This window comes from Gadus morhua, chromosome 1, assembly GCF_902167405.1.
Source record: "Gadus morhua chromosome 1, gadMor3.0, whole genome shotgun sequence".
NCBI classification, from domain to species: domain Eukaryota; kingdom Metazoa; phylum Chordata; class Actinopteri; order Gadiformes; family Gadidae; genus Gadus; species Gadus morhua.
In genome coordinates, this window is record NC_044048.1 from 19,601,379 (window position 1) to 19,618,974 (window position 17,596).

Below are 17,596 nucleotides of genomic sequence, written 5' to 3' on the forward strand. Positions count from 1 at the left end.
GTCTGTCCTGTCGGGCTCTCATTAACCCCTTCATAACAAGATAAGCGATCTCCCAAATTGATGAAAACCAACTCTGTTAGTGATTGTCCCTCTCCATTGTGAGGCTTTACCCCAAAGAAATGTAACAGTGCCCATGGTCAATCCAAACCCGGGATATATTATGTTCAAGAATTTAATTATTTATCGTGTTTTCGTGTGTGTGTGTGTGTGTGTGTGTGTGTGTGTGTGTGTGTGTGTGTGTGTGTGTGTGTGTGTGTGTGTGTGTGTGTGTGTACGTGTTTCCCTGTGTTTATTACATTTATTTAAAACAAGACACATTTGCGGTTCGGTGGTCCGAGGATCTCGTCACTGCTTTTTGCAGATGATGTGGTCCTCATTGGATCATCGGCCTGTGACCTTCAGCACTCACTGGATCGGCTGGCGGCCGAGTGCGGCTGGGATGAGGATCAGCACCGCTAAATCTGAGGCCACATATTATTTCGTACACTCAATTATATTATCTAAGTCAAATAAACCAAAGACAGAAGACTTTGCATCATTGATTTTTATTTTCAAAAAAAATTGATCTGTAAAGAAGAAAAAAAAAGAAGCTTCCATAAATGTTTGACAAAGGCAAGTATCAAGGTATTTTTCTGGCCCATAGCAAGCAACCCTGTTCCCGGTTTCCAGGTCCGTCAATTTCAGCAGTGGTACACCTGTCAGGCACATACACACACACGCACACGCACACGCACACACACACACACACACACACACACACACACACACACACACACACACACACACACACACACACACATGTACGAAGGCAACACAAGGTCAATCAAAGTAGCTGTGGGTAACAAATGAACACAAAGAATGAATAAATGAATGTATTTCATTACTTTTATTTTGATCATTGTCAACGCATAATTCCAATATCAAAATGGAATGCACTATGCAAAGAGTAGGCCTAAGGCCATGCATTAAATGTTGATATTCAAATCCTGTTATTATGCCTTATCATACTCTAATTCAAGTGAATGATTTATTGATTACCTTCTTTATTTCTCTCAGACATACTCTAGGGTAGAAACACACACAAATATAGCGCATTAGTAACTGTTTTTATAGACCCGGATATGAAATTTGATTTTTTTTAAGCATTGCAGTGAACCTACCTGACAAGAAAAAATAAGGACACAGACGGTCCGTCAGACAGACAGACAGACAGACAGACCATCAGTCAGTCCGACAGACAGACCATCAGTCAGTCAGTCAGACAAAGACAGACAGACAGAGAGGAGTTCTGCGTTGGTTTCGAAATGTGTGTGTTATGTGGTGCAATGTCGTGGTGCAATGTGCAGGCAAATCTGGAGGGGAAAAGCACAATTTTAATCAGGTTTCAATGTTTCACGAAACATATCTTACCAATGTGGTTTGGAGAATATTACCATGATAAGCAAAATATTGGAGTTTATTTAATTGTCCTCATATGTGGACCCGATTATGTGTCCTCATATTTGGCCCGAGGGCATGGCGTTAAAAAAAGCTGAAAAACACTGCCTAAATGCTATTTTTCAAAAGACCTCATGACATAAACATGAGGCCTATGCATGTTACTTCCATGAATATTTTAATGATCAATTTGTTGGTCTATCCATACATTAGTTTATAATGTACACGAACTGAGAGCGGCAACTTACCTCTAGGCAGAAAAGCGCTCAGTATCATGGACTCAGACGGAAATACGTTCTCCCGCTTTCTGCAGAAAGCGGGAGAACGTATTTCCGTCTGAGTCCATGATGCTGCGCGGAATTTTCCTTAAATGTGGGCTGGCTTAAACGTTTAAGCCCGCCCACATCTGCGAGCTGCAGTCAGGGGTTACTCGGAAAAAGGGGGTGAAACTGATAACGGCAGGATGTACAGGTGAGAGGCGGAGTCATGAGCACAACAACAATAGACGCATGGTGGACAAAACACAGAATAACCAGCAGGAGGCCACAGAGTCACTGAGCCCAGACAGAGGTGCTGACAATCAAAGGTTTAACATTTATTTTCCATTCCTTCTGTCTATATGTGTGGGTTGTTCATTTAAAAAAAATATATTGCGTACAGTTTGTACACAATTCCTTGTTTACATATTCCCAATACTAATTTCGAAGCTCAAATATGTTTAATTCCAATAGAGTTAGTGGGAGGTAGCGTAGCGGTAACAGCCGAGTTTATGCTAACTTTGGCCGAAGCTAACTGTCTTTAGCTCACTACACCAGCCCAAACCTCGTCTGATGTTGTGGACTCACAATTAATTTCATCACCCAATGAAAATGACCCAAAATACTGTTTAAAGGGGACATATAATGCCACCAGTGCCGTGTTCCAATATCCATACTATCCGAACTTACTAGCCTAAGTTTGAGTACGTAGGGCGTTCCGATTCAGATCGGGCGAAAATAAGTGTAATGAAAGGACCCGGATGGTGTACTGAAAACGGTCAAATCACGAAGTGTGTGGCGATGTACACTTTTCGTACTCAACGGCAGCCATCTTAGCTACGTAGCGGAAGAGGGCAGGGCCAGGATGAGCCAACGTCGGCGCATGTTCCACATAGCCTGCATTAATAGAGTCATTTTGTAGTTTTTATAGCTTTTTATAGCTGCTAGGCGTAAAGAGTTCACCGTTCAAAGCGGGATGTTTATTGCGGGGGAGGAGCCGTGGTGGCATTCGTGATCGTAATTTCCGGTTAGTGCACCACAGATTATTCGATTTGGAACAACACTGACGTCTGAAAGTTAGCGCACTTAGTGAGTGCGGATAGTGTACTTCGTTTAAGTGTAGTGATGGAAGTATGGATATTTGAACACGGCACAGGTGTGAGTGTGATTAGCCGTTACAAGCCGTTTGAGAATGTGCAACTTCTGACATCACAGGATAGCGTGTCCACCTAGATGTGTGCTGGATAGATCAGTCTAACAGCCTACCCATAGGACTGTAGCAATTTGCTCATCTATCCGTCATACATCTAGGTGGACACGCCTACCTTTGATGTCAGAATCTTCACATTTTCAAAACGGCTTGTAACGGCTACTCACACCTGGTGGAATAATATGTCCCCTTTAACTGAACTGTAACGTTATATGTTTGGCTCCAAATAGCCTAATTACAGTACTGATAACGTTTATGGTGCTAGCGGTTAAATTCACCCCCCAACCCTAGCCAGGAGTGTAGCACCAGATAGTGGGCGTCTATACAATCATTTTTTAACAATTCATTAGTTAAATACAGATGTTTTATCAATGTAGTAATCTCAATACAAAGGAAAGAGCAGTTAGTTAGTCACCCATTATTGACATTTAAGTGAAAAGGCTACACTTAAAGTAAATGTATGTAAATATATATCCTAATTTGATCCATACTGTGCACTTGCTTTTGATCATTACAAATAATAGTGCAAAGTGATAATCTTAAAATAGATGATATACTGCGTTTTTAACTTTTTAGCATAACAAACATTTTAAACAGGTAAGTAAGTGATCTCGAAGAGGATTCTTTTTTATCTGTGGTCACTGGTTCACCTTTTTTTAATTATGCCTTTATTATGGGATGGTGCCCTAGGCATCCTGCAATATCGCCCAGAGGAAGTGCCGCCTAACCCAATAATATATGAGTGTTTTGTGGAGTCCATGCATCTCATTTATTTATAAGTTGGTCAACTGGCACATGTCATTTGGTATTCATTGAATTTCAGGATGGACGTTTCTAACAGCTTTGTGTAAGCCTCACAAAACTTCTACATGTGCCGATCGTAGCCAACCGGTTTGTCTCTCATTTTACAGCCTACTTGATAAGACCATGTGCAGACATTTGTGAGGACCAGGGAGTTTGTTTATAAGAGATGGAAGTTGAGGTTATGCCATAGCATAATGCCAAACCTTTATTTTTAGAGACAAGCCTATGAATGAACAAATGTTTCAAATGGGCAGCTTTCTGCTCACCCATTGTTCTTAACAGTACCTGAAGGAATTGTTGATTGCTGCAATTTTGGTTAATAGATTTTTTATTTTTGGGTCGTGATTTAACGACACATGAGGGTCCTGAGGCTAGACCGGTTTAGAACCACTGCCTCGAACTGCCCTCCAAAACACAACCCTGGAACAACCACTTGGAGGCGACATTGAGCACAAATACAATTTGTGCTCAATGTTGTTTCTGTGATGCCAAACAAGTATAAGAAATACGTAAAATTAAAAGTAATATAAAAAAATACTGTACATTGGATCATGACATTGTGCAAAGTACACGTAATTATTTACAACTCCAGTCTGAAGGAAGTCTATTCAGAGGAAGGTCCACAAAATTGGTCAACCGAAGTAACCAAACAAATTAATCATTGGATGTAAACAGAGCAAATAAACCAAAAATCAAACAAATCAATGCAAGATTTAGAAAAGCCTTTTCAAAACAAGGAATGCGACAAAAATAGTGGTTTTTGAAATGAACGTCACATTTCTACAGAGCAGTATAAATATTTGCCATGGTCTTATGTACTCAAAACATTTAAATGGATATTTAGTCAAATTTACACGTTTCTGCTCAAACAGAGCTGAATCAAAGACAACATTCTTTGAGGTCTTATTCCATCCATAAAATACATTCAAAAATCATACCATGAAAGTATAACTATTTACACAACACATAATGGCTGACTGCTAATGGTGTTTTTCACCGGCGATACCGTTTCAGAGTCCATGATTTGAGGGGCAGGCTGATACACAGTACCGCTCTGATCCATAACTTCGACTGAACAGTACACACTTGGAACGGGAGTTTGGGAATGTTAGTAGACATGTAAACAACCTCCTTTGTGAACATTATAAACAATATGAAGTACGTTTTTTGTGTTATCTGACACTAAAAATCATTATGGGTAGCTAATGAGTTGTAATAACTATTTGAAGTTACTCTTGAGTTTATTAGCAGCTATTTAGGATTATTAACAAAATCGAGTGACTGAGGAATTTTAGTATCCGATTTCTCCTTAAATTTAGCTGGAAATATGAGTTTACTATCTGTTACTCCAATATTATCAGGTTATGCGCGAGATGATCAACTGTTATTCTGAGATTATCAACTATAAATCTGAGATTATTAAGTGTTACTCTAATTTCTAATTTTCCAGGTTTCTTCCCCTGACTTGCATCTTTGGCTGAAGTTCAGTTCAGTCCTCCGTTAGCCAATAAACAACAAGATCGATAGTTAGCCAACCAACTAATGAACTAGATGTATATTTAGCCAAACCGCTAATGAACTAGATGGATAGTTAGCCAAATTGCTAATGAACTAGATTGATAAATAGCCAAACCGCTAATGAACTAGATCGATAGCTAGCCAAACCGCTAATGAACTAGATCGATAGCTAGCCAAACCGCTAATGAACTAGATCGATAGCTTACCATACCGCTAATGAACTAGATCGATAGCTAGCCAAACCGCCAGGAAGCTAAAGGCCCCATAGTTTGAAGGACACTTTGCTGCTGCCATTCAAACTTTCTTCCACGTCGTTGTCCTTCTCAGACTGACTCAGTGCTCCTCTTCATCATGTCTCGGAGGCATGGAGGTGTGATCCAAGATCACTTCATCTGGAGGAACTTCATCTTGCTTCCTGGGAGGGGCGCCAACCACAAACATCATCTCTATTTTTTATTTGGACTAGCATAGCGACTCTTTGTTTTTGTATTAGTGTAGTTGCAAATCAAACACACTTATGGCTTTTTTATTCAAGCCTCATTATTACTTAATTTTGATATTAAGTCTTATTATGTGTTTTGCTTTTTCTCGCTACACAGACAACCTTTGCCTTGTTGTGAGTCATTGTACAGAACGACTGTATGTTTAACTGCACTTTTGACCAGAGAACTTGACTGGATGTTAAACATTGAAATAGGGACAAGGTGAGGAGGGCAGCAGCACTCACCTAGTCCTTTAAGGAACCGGTTCACACCGGTGGGCTCCGGGTACGACTCCAGATACTCTGCTGCCCTCGCTTCAAACAGACCTGAGGGAACAGAGGTGTGCTTCAGGACGACTCGACTGTTGATGGCGTGCTTTGACTGATCAGGCGATTCGCATCGAATTCAACAATTAGTTAGGTGTGTAATGGGAGCAGGGAAAAGAGAAACTTTTGAGTGCATGTTGTATCACAGCATGAAGCAGGATGCTAGTCTGGTGCATCAACTTGTCTGGCCTCAGGCCTTCAAGGGGAGTGCACTACAAGCATGGCGCCTCTAGGGGGCGGAACTGAGATGAGATTAGTCAGTCTTCATTCTAGCACGTCATGTAGGTGGTGCTTTAGTTTTGAACACAGGGAAAGTGGGTGAGGGAGCAGGAAATAAACTCAAAGATGTTTACAGATAGACGGAGGGCCTCGTGGGGTTAAATACTTATGATTTGATTCAGGGAATAAAGGCGATAAATAGATAAAGAGACTTGGTGAATAGTAACCAGATGCAGGTGTCCATCATGTCCCTTCGCTACAACTCCAGAACATCGACCTGCCTCTCTGCGCCCGGTGGACCTTTGGCCCCGCCTACCTTTCCCCGCCCCGCCCCCACCCTTGCGCAGCTCCTTGTCCTGGATGAAGCCGGCGAACATCTGGGTCTCCATGAAGAGCTGCAGGAACTGCCGCACGCCGCGGGACGGGTGCGACTTGCGGAAGGCGTCGCGCTGCAGCTCGCAGGTGCCGGACGACGCCTCGGCCATGTGCAGCGGGTAGTGGCCCACCAGCTCCACGAAGAGACGCACGAAGGCCTCCGACACCAGAGCGCTCAGCTGCTCGCTGCGGTCTGGGGACGGGCGGCAGGGACATCGGGGTTAGACGGCGGCGGCGTGGTCGGCAAGTTCAGGTCACACAGTTTAAAATGAACTAGTTCATGGTCATGGTCAAGTTCACAGTCCCAGAAAATGAACTGCTCACATTCATTTTTTATTTTTTTATTCTACATTTACATTTAGGGTATTCTATTATTTTTCAGTAGAACCTCCTCCTACCCATCCAGCCCCTGCCCCCCAATCGTTGCGACTGCTCACGGCCCAAACTAAATTAATTACTCTATACTACTGTAGAATCAAGATTACTAAAGCCAAGAAAAAAACAATGTGAGTATATGTTTTACCTAGAGCTGTCAGTTAAACGCGTTATTAACGGCGTTAACGCAAACCAATTTTTATCGCGCAATTAACGCAAATCCCTAACCCTAAAATGAGAAAAATTAATGGGACAAAGAAATCAAGGGATATTTAGCATAGAAAAAAGAATTGCGATTAATCACAAGTTAACAATGGCGTTAATGCGATTAATCACGATTAAATATTTTAATCGCTTGACAGCACTAGTTTTACCCCTTAAACAATTAGCAGACAGTATTTATGCGGACAGTGAAACACCGAGCTATCCACAGCGGTCGGCCAGTTTGACTTGGGTGGAGGAACTTTGCAGCTGTGGGCTCAAATGCTTATCTTGACGACCGTCTTTATGTCGCAAATATTCCCGACACAAGACTGGTCGGATGCTTCAATTCAACGTCTTTTTAAATTCGTGGCCGATGTGGCTGACGTTCAGACTTTTACCGTTCAAATCTGTACTCGTTTGTTCACAAAACTCTTTCAAATATTCACATGCACTATTGGCTTCAGCGGTAGCTACGTTGTTTCTTTTAAGCCATGCTGGCATGCTGCTCGCAGTTAACCCACGGGAGCCGGTAAACAGTGTGTGAGCGTCGAGTACGTTCAGTTCACCGTTCACCAAATATATGAGCACGTTCAATGAATGCCGCTCTTTTAGCGCGTTCATGCACCGCACCGGCTGGCAGCACAAGGTCTCTTCCGAGGACCTCGCGCGGTTCAGGTGGAGGAGTTGGGTTACAATGGCGGAGGTATAGGAGGACCCGGGGACTGTAGGCCTCGCGTCGGTCTCTCAGCAAGGGTCATGGCCACGGCGCACCGTTCTCATGTTACATCAGATTAAAACTATACCTCAGGACAATGACCATGTTAGTTAGGCTGTTGATATTATAGTGTTCACACCCAGCAAAAAAATGTCAAACCTCGTGGCAACTGGCCTCTCAATGGGGGTTCAGGACGATAGTGAAACTCTGTATGCTAACAACACACTAGCACACCATGCATAGCATTACATTTATACCACAGAATAAAAGCAGAATTTGAGTCTCTGAATGGACTCATTTCCACATGGGACCCAGGATGGGGACTGACCTCCAGGGCTGGCCCCCTCCTGCTCCGCCTCCTGCCCCAGGATCAGCTCTCTCTCCTCCAGCACCTGCTGCAGCGCCGCCTGCAGCTTACTGGGCAGGATGCAGTCCTCGTCCCCCAGCTGGTGCATCATGGGAGTTGGAGTCAAATGGATATTACTTGACAAGCTAAGCGAATCTGCAGAATCCTTTAACGCAAATGGCGTTAAAGGACTCAACTGAAACTGCTGTGACATGAGTTGTTAATGATATCCTTCTTGCTTTGGATACAAATACAAGCTCAATGCTTGCGCTGCTGGACCCGAGTGCTACGTTCGACACAATTGACCACAGCACTCTTCTTCACCGTCTTGAGCACTATGTTGGTTTCGGGGGTACGGCTCTTTGCTGGCTTGAATCGTACCTCACAGATAGAACACAATTTGTGCTCCATGAGGGTTCAGAATCGCAGAAGCGCTGCAAACTACGCTTTGGTGTACCACAAGGGTCCGTCCTTGGTCCATTACTTTTTGCAATCTACATCCTTCCCTTTGGATAACGTCGACGTTATCCACAGCTTCGGAATTAGTTTCCATTGCTACGCGGACGACACCCAGCTCTTCATTCCTGTAGATTCAGGGGACTCGGCCCAGATCCAGAGGGTTGAGTCTTGTCTGGCTGCGGTGAAGAGCTGGATGTCACAGGAATTCCTACAGCTTAACACTGGGAAGACAGAGCTGATAATTATCGGCTCAAAGCGGGACCAGAGAGAATTTGAGGATGTCTCACTGTGGTTGGATGGCCTCGGCATCCCACAGAGTGCATCTGTCAAAAATATTGTTGACCTGTTCGACCCTCAACTGTGCTTGAACAACATGTTAGAAGTATAACTAGAATTGACTTTTTCCATTTGAGAAACATTGCAAAAATCCGACCAATGTTATCTGCAGCGGATGCAGAGACACTGATTCATGCATTTGTTTCATCAAGACTGGATATTGTAATGCACTGTTCTCAGGACTACCAAACTCTTTCAAGAAAAGTCTACTGCTTGTACAGAATGCTGCAGCTAGACTGCTGACCAGACCGAGAAGGTTTGATCACATCACACCTATACTCGCCTCTTTGCACAGGCTACCAATAACTTTCAAATCGGATTTTAAGGTGCTATTGCTAACCTATAAAGCCTTGCATGGATTATCTCCATCCTGCCTGAAGGACCTGATCATTCCTTATAGTCCTTCTCGGTCCCTCTGGTCTTCGGGAGCTGGCCTTCTTTCACTGGCGAAGGTTAAAAAGAAATAGGCTGGACAGAGAGCGTTTGCCTTATCGAGCCCCCTTCCTATGGAATAGGCTACCACCAGTGATCATGGAAAATGACTCTGTGGAGCTATTCAAAGGAAAGCTCAAAACGCACTCCTACAATCTTGTGTCTGGAACATAGGAGTGTGAAAACGACACAGATGCGACGTGGAGACCACTCTGTGTTTGTTTGTGCTTTTGTTAATACAGCAACATTCCCACTATGTACTTTTCCGTTGTAATTCATTATTCTGTCTGTTCTAGCGTGTTGCGGTGACTGGACTGGATTCCTGGACTCTCCTCATGGATAACCGGCCAGCACCACATCACCAATTTAATATGATGTGAATGTATTTACCTGTATGTCAATTATGGCACCCATTGCACTCCTGACCATCCCTGGAAGAGGGATCCCCAACTATGCGTTTCTTCTCTAGATTTCTTTCTTGCTATTTGCATGGGAGTTTTTTTCTTGCCCATGTGGGGGCTTGGGTAAAAGGGGGTGTCATAAATATTTGGCCTGTTAAGCCCTTTGAGACTGTAATGGTGATTAAGGGCTATACAAATAAAATTGAATTGAAATTGAATTGACAAATTGTAACCGCTGTATTAGAGTTGGAGGGAGGGTGTGCACTGTGTCAGGTGACGTTTACTACATTGGTTGGAGTTCAACTATAGAGTTCTACTATACATTAGACTATTATTGTGTAAACTCGACCCACCACCATTATTGTTGCAACATTTTCCAAAGCAATGATCGAGTATGGAATGTGGAATTTGTCTCTGTCACATTGAAGTGCATTGTGGGTAAAAATAAACCAGACAGGTTCAGGCAAGGGCTTCATACCGGCCTCCTATTGATTCTAGCTGACGGACCCGTCATCCCCTTTTATAAGGATACAAACACACACAACACACACACACACATACACACCTGAACGACAAACTTGTTCGCACACAGATCCACAATTAGCACCTGAAGAGGAAAGAAAAAATATAATTTCAAAATCATACCATACACAGTATAAATATATACATTGTTATGTAAATATATGGCGACACATTAGTGCCATAATTCACTAATGTGATAAAAGATGCATTCGGGCGTATTATATTATTCCACACGCGTAGATATTAACTGCGAGCGCGCAAATGATCTCTGCGCGCGCGCAAATTACCTCTGCGCGCGCAAAACAGCCTCTCGCGCGCGCAAATTACCTCAGCGCGCGCAAAACAGCCTCTCGCGCGTAACAGCCTCTCGCGAAAGATGTTTTTACGCTCGCTCGAATTTAATTTTGGCACTATGGGGGAGGGAATCAAGGCAGGGCGGGCTTTCCTATGATTGGCCGTTTCTGAAGCGCGATATTTGATTGACAGCCCTCCTCAGCCCTCCTCTCATTCAATTCTGAATTGTTCAGTAAATGGCTGAAACGATAGTTACGTATTGTAACTCCAGATTCTATGAGTATAGGCACAGCCTTTTAAGTGTCGGCCTCATTGTCCTTTAAATAGCTGAAGAAAAGCTGTTTATAGGGAGCAGAAAGCCGCCGGCGCCCGACTATATCTGCGAAATGCGGACGTCGTTGAGGCACGCCGCACGCGGACGTAATTGAGGCCCACGCTGTTGGTGGTCGAGGATTACACATTTTTCAGTGCTACGGCTCACGCCTAGGGATAACCCAATAGCAATAGCCTTAAAAGGCTGTGCCTATATACTCATAGAATCTAGAGTTACAATACGTTACTATCGTTTCAGCTATTTACTGTACAATTCAGAATTGAATGAGAGGAAGGCTGAGGAGAGCTGTCAATCAAATATCGCGCTTCAGAAACGGCCAATCATAGGAAAGCCCGCCCTGCCTTGGTTCCCTCCCCCATAGTGCCAAAATTAAATTCGAGCGAGCGTAAAAACATCTTTCGCGAGAGGCTGTTACGCGCGAGAGGCTGTTTTGCGCGCACTGAGGTAATTTGCGCGCGTGAGAGGCTGTTTTGCGCGCACAGAGGTCATTTGCGCGCGCGCAGAGATCATTTGCGCACTCGCAGTTAATATCTACGCGTGTGGAATAATATAATACGCCCGAATGCATCTTTTATCACATTAGTGAATTATGGCACTAATGTGTCGCCATATAAATAGGTTGACTTTAAAGTTTGCAAAAAAATATGAGAACATTGTTGCCGTACCAAATTACGCTACGTCTTTGAGAAATTACTTTGTACTTTTTGTCTTGCATGCATTTACCGGTTGAAAGTTATCAATAATATAACATCTCAAACTATAAACAAATGTCTCGTTCTTGTTGAGTCATTTCCCTTGTTAAGCACTTTGTGTTACCCTTATGAACGACAAACGCACAATACACAAAGTTGCATTTGATAAAACATTGCATCATTCTAGGAGCAACGGACCTCCTCGATGGGCAGCTCCAGCAGCTGAGGCAGGCAGGGAGCCAGCGCCCCCATGAGGAAGGGGGTGGGAGAGCAGCTGATGTCCAACATGCTGGCCGGAAGCACTGGGACAAAGGTGTGCTGCCAGATGAAAGGGTAGAGCAGCGCCAGCACTGCATGGCTACACTGCGACAACACACTATGGGGACAGAGGATATGCTAGTTAGCTACACCGCGACAACACGCTATGGGGACAGAGGATATGCTAGTTAGCTACACCGCGACAACACACTATGGGGACAGAGGATATGCTAGTTAGCTACACTGCGACAACACGCTATGGGGACAGAGGATATGCTAGTTAGCTACACCGCGACAACACACTATGGGGACAGAGGATATGCTAGTTAGCTACACCGCGACAACACACTAAGGGGACAGAGGATATGCTAGTTAGCTACACCGCGACAACACGTTATGGGGACAGAGGATATGCTAGTTAGCTACACCGCGACAACACACTATGGAAACAGAGGATATGCTAGTTAGCTACACCGCGACAACACACTAAGAGGACAGAAGATATGCTAATTAGCTACACTGCGACAACAAACTAAGGGGGCAGAGGATATGCTAGTTAGCTACACCACAACACACTTAGGGGAGAGAAGATATGCTAGTTAGCTACACCACGCAGCACACTAAGCGGACAGAGGATATGCTAGTTAGCTACACCGTGACAACACCCTGGGATGACAGAAGATAAGCTAGTTAGCTTAACTGACAACCACAGATGGATACACCAGTAAGCTACGACAGGTATCTGCTACTGTAACCTATGGACTGAGCTTCTGCACATTCTCCAGCTAGCAGTTCTCCTATGGAATACAGCTAGCTAGCTAGCTAGCTAGCGAGGCTTGGCTGAGGGTCGGTTGGAATCAAAGGCATTGTCAGCTGCTAGCTTCCTAACTTTTTGTCAATTTTTGCTCTTGTCGGAATCAGGATTTTAATTCTTAGAATATATTCACATAAATATATATATGAATACCCACTGTCATATTCAATCAATGTTTCCGTTTAAAATCGTCCAATAAGCTTGTGCGGAGCGCGGTGAGCGACCAATAGCGGCGCTGCGTACCCCAGCTTGTCAGCGATGAAGATGACCCTGCGCTCCAGCAGCAGGGAGCTGAACACCTGCAGCAGCCGCTCCACGCTCAGGCACTGCAGAAGGGTCCGGAAGTCCACGTGCTCCAGCCGGGAGTCCACCGGCCGACACAGGGTCAGCACCTGGGGAGCCAATAGGAGCAGCCCTTTCATTCTAGTCAACTGTGCTTTGTTCCTATTTGCTCAGATGTGGTTGATAAGGTGGCACTTTGTTGATTCTGGAGGGGAATTGGAAATCAAACCACCAGTTTCAATGCCTTGCTCAACCAGTTAACAAGACCACAACCTTGTGGATGCAACTGTTATCCAATCAGAGTTAAAAAGGAAATATATAACTAATATAATACAGTAGTGAAACTAGTGTGAGACCATGGTATTAAACAGTAGTGACACTAGAGTGAGACCATGGTATTAAACAGTAGTGACACTAGAGTGAGACCATGGTATTAAACAGTAGTGACACTAGAGTGAGACCATGGTATTAAACAGTAGTGACACTAGTGAGACCATGGTATTAAACAGTAGTGACACTAGAGTGAGACCATGGTATTAAACAGTAGTGACACTACGCTGACGACACACAGGTCTACATCTCTACCAAACCCACCGCTGCCATCCCCCCCACCTCCCTCATCACGTGCCTGGAAGAGATCCGGAGCTGGTTGAGCAGGAACTTCCTGAAACTCAATGGAAACAAGACCGAGGCCCTGCTCATCGGATCCAAATCCACCCTCACTGAATCACAACACACCCCAGCTCCACTCATAATTATCGATGGATTCCCAGTACCCTTCTCCTCCAAAGTCAAGAGCCTCGGTGTCATCCTGGACAACACCCTCTCATTCGCACCCCATATTCACAACATCACCCGGACTGCATTCTTCCACCTCCGCAACATCGCCAGACTCCGCCCATCACTGACCCAATCCAGCACTGAAATCCTAGTTCACTCATTTGTCACATCACGCATAGACTACTGCAACGCCCTCCTCACCGGACTCCCCACCAAACTCATCAACAGACTGCAGATCATTCAGAACTCAGCCGCCCGGATCATCACCCGCACCAAATCATCTGACCACATCACCCCTGTCCTCATTCAACTTCACTGGCTCCCAGTACACTACCGTATCCAATACAAAACCCTACTCCTCACCTACAAAGCTCTCCACAACCTAGCCCCCAGTTATCTCTGTGACCTCCTCCAAGAATACACTCCCTCCGCTCAACCTCTGCTGGACTACTATGTATCCCCACATCACGACTCACTACAATGGGTGCCCGGTCATTCAGCTGTTCAGCACCCAGGCTCTGGAACTCCCTCCCCCCACACATAAAACAATCAGACACCATTACAACCTTCAAGTCACAACTCAAAACTCACCTGTTCAAACTCGCACACAACGTCTAACTGATCACTGTTTAGATTGTTTTTTTGTTTTGTTTTGTCTTGTTTTTGTTTTATTTATTTCTTATTGCTTATGTTTATTTATTTTTACACAATGTCTTGTTTTTTTTTAAAATAATGTATGATGACTATATGCTCTGTAAGGTGACCTTGGGTGTCTTGAAAGGCGCCTCTAAATTAAATGTATTATTATTATTATTATTACTAGAGTGAGACCATGGTATTAAACAGTAGTGACACTAGAGTGAGACCATGGTATTAAACAGTAGTGACACTAGTGAGACCATGGTATTAAACAGTAGTGACACTAGTGAGACCATTAGGGCTGTAACGATACACAAATTCACGATTCGGTTTGTATCACGATTTTTGACCCACGGTTCGATACATCCCACGATTCTTTTAAATTTAAAAAGCATTTTATTTAAACAACACTTAAATACCAATTATCTTAATGTAACATTTAATAACAAATAATTTGGAACACTGAACAGATTTGAACCGAAAGAATACTATTAAAGTATAGCTAAATTAATAAAGAAATAACCAAAGATTGCAGTTGGAGGATGCTTTTTGCTGGTAGGCATAATAGGGCCCCTTTAACTGTTTGGTTGGTTTATTCAAATATCCTTATTAGCGCTTCTTATTAGGCTATGTAGCTTAAATAATGACATAATCAGGCCGTATAGAATGCAACATGTTTAATAGCCTAACTTTCAATAGATGAGGAAAAACATGAACGTCGCAATAACGAGGCACATATGCTACTCGTGTTACGAGTAGCATATGTGTGTGCGGGAGAATGGCAGTGTGCGTATGCGTGTGTGAGTGACGTCAGCGAGTGAGTGGACGAGCGAGGAGAGCGAGCGGTAGCGCGTGTGTCGAGTGAAGAAGCGAACGAGTCCGGTAGAATAAAGTACCCATCCTGTCAATAATCGGTGGCCACTTCATTCCGACCTATAAGCAGACAAACTGCCAGTCAAATCACACAAAACAATAGAGACAGGATCACACAGGCAATTTTTTTCGCGCTTGGCCCACTCTGGATAAATGTCGTTCATATCGCATATGAGGACTTCGACGGCTGTGGAGAAATGCAATCCTCCGTAGCCACAGAGAGCTGTGATCACAGCGAGGGCATCTCGTCACATATTTACGGCATCGATAGGAGGGGGCGCTGTCAGCAGACTATTATTTAGACAAATTATTAGCAAATTTCAATCGGACAATTTGACCGAACAGTTAGAAAGGGCATATCGCGCTTCTGCCTTCTCACACCGCGAGACAGGTTTGTGGCTTTGAGTATCGCGATTTTCGGTTTGATAAGCGTATCGTTGCAGCCCTAGAGACCATGGTATTAAACAGTAGTGACACTAGTGTGAGACCATGGTATTAAACAGTAGTGACCCTAGAGTGAGACCATGGTATTAAACAGTAGTGACACTAGAGTGAGACCATGGTATTAAACAGTAGTGACACTAGTGACACCATGGTATTAAACAGTAGTGACACTAGTGAGACCATGGTATTAAACAGTAGTGACACTAGTGTGAGACCATGGTATTAAACAGTAGTGACACTAGAGTGAGACCATGGTATTAAACAGTAGTGACAATAGTGTGAGACCATGGTATTAAACAGTAGTGACACTAGTGTGAGACCATGGTATTAAACAGTAGTGACACTAGAGTGAGACCAAGGTATTAAACAGTAGTGACACTAGAGTGAGACCATGGTATTAAACAGTAGTGACACTAGTGTGAGACCATGGTATTAAACAGTAGTGACACTAGAGTGAGACCATGGTATTAAACAGTAGTGACACTAGTGAGACCATGGTATTAAATAGTAGTGACACTAGAGTGAGACCATGGTATTAAACAGTAGTGACACTAGTGTGAGACCATGGTATTAAACAGTAGTGACACTAGAGTGAGACCATGGTATTAAACAGTAGTGACACTAGTGAGACCATGGTATTAAACAGTAGTGACACTAGTGTGTGCAAATCAGATTATTTCTGGCGCTTTATATCCGAATGTAGTTCTACAGCGGCTTCAAAAGAACTACAACTCCCAGTAAGGCTCACCTCGTTGCCGGAGCCGGGCAGGAAGCTCTTGACGGTGATTGTGCGCCCGGGGGCGGGGAACGGGGCCTCCATCACGCTGCGCATGAAGGGGTGAACGAGGGCTGGACAGATCTCTCTCCGTCTCTCCACCTCCACCAGGATCTACACCCCCACACACACACACACACACACACACACGTTTAATTACACACCTTGATGAAAGAGTAGCACGGCCCTTAGACGGGATTTGTAAAGGCAGGGCAAGGTGCACCTATTGTGTGTGTGTGTGTGTGTGTGTGTGTGTGTGTGTGTGTGTGTGTGTGTGTGTGTGTGTGTGTGTGTGTGTGTGTGTGTGTGTGTGTGTGTGTGTGTGTGTGTGTGTGTGTGTGTGGAGAGAACCTGTTCGCCTGCACCCCTCCCAGAAGGAGAGGGATTATTTCCTCCCGTCCCTCTTCTCTCTGAACCTGTCAGACACAAAAGCTCTGAGGGCGTGGCCTCTCCCACCTGTTCTACTGGGGATTACAGCTGGACCTCAGCCAATAGCAGCTCAGCCTCACCCTGAACACTCCCCTGACAGAGGTCAGAGGCCCTGCCTGTAGAGGTGGGATGTTCTGCCTGGTTTAGGGGTCGTGTGATTGGTCAATGAGCTAGGTGCCGTGTGAATGGTCAACCAGACAGGTGCTGTGTGATTGGTCAACCAGACAGGTGCCGTGTGATTGGTCAACCAGCCAGGTGCCGTGTGATTGGTCAATCAGACAGGTGCCATGTGATTGGTCAATCGGCCAGGTGCCGTGTGATTGGTCAATCGGCCAGGTGCCGTGTGATTGGTCACTCAGCCAGGTGCCGTGTGATTGGTCAATCAGCCAGGTGCCGTGTGATTGGTCAATCAGCCTGGTGCAGCATGATTGGTCAATCAGCCGGGTGCTGTGTGATTGGTCCATAAGATGGGTGCCATTTGATTGGTCAATCAGCCAGGTGCCGTGTGATTGGTCAATCAGCCAGGTGCCGTGTGATTGGTCAATCAGCCAGGTGCAGCATGAT

General features: G+C 44.4%; 1 protein-coding gene and 1 long non-coding RNA gene across 3 annotated transcripts in view; both read right to left on the reverse strand.

The window, feature by feature from the left end:
* Positions 1 to 529: 529 nt before the first annotated feature.
* Positions 530 to 1,739, reverse strand: LOC115547885 (uncharacterized). The gene is made up of 2 exons (XR_003977435.1): positions 1,039 to 1,739; positions 530 to 695 (listed from the first exon to the last, which is right to left on the reverse strand). It is a non-coding gene; the product is annotated as an uncharacterized LOC115547885 (long non-coding RNA).
* A 2,148-nt stretch (positions 1,740 to 3,887) lies between these two features.
* dennd2c (DENN/MADD domain containing 2C) overlaps positions 3,888 to 17,596 on the reverse strand; it is a 30,756-nt gene continuing 17,047 nt past the window's right edge. Inside the window, exons 12-19 of one of the 2 annotated variants that reach the window (XM_030360813.1) lie at positions 16,577 to 16,717; positions 13,054 to 13,202; positions 11,937 to 12,114; positions 10,462 to 10,503; positions 8,251 to 8,368; positions 6,570 to 6,821; positions 5,954 to 6,034; positions 3,888 to 5,641 (exon numbers count right to left, since the gene is read on the reverse strand). In XM_030360813.1, coding sequence (XP_030216673.1) covers positions 5,610 to 5,641; positions 5,954 to 6,034; positions 6,570 to 6,821; positions 8,251 to 8,368; positions 10,462 to 10,503; positions 11,937 to 12,114; positions 13,054 to 13,202; positions 16,577 to 16,717 — 993 coding nt within the window. In that variant the 3' untranslated portion in view covers positions 3,888 to 5,609. The remainder of the gene's footprint in view (positions 5,642 to 5,953; positions 6,035 to 6,569; positions 6,822 to 8,250; positions 8,369 to 10,461; positions 10,504 to 11,936; positions 12,115 to 13,053; positions 13,203 to 16,576; positions 16,718 to 17,596) is intronic. The other variant, XM_030360820.1, reaches the window with a different exon arrangement.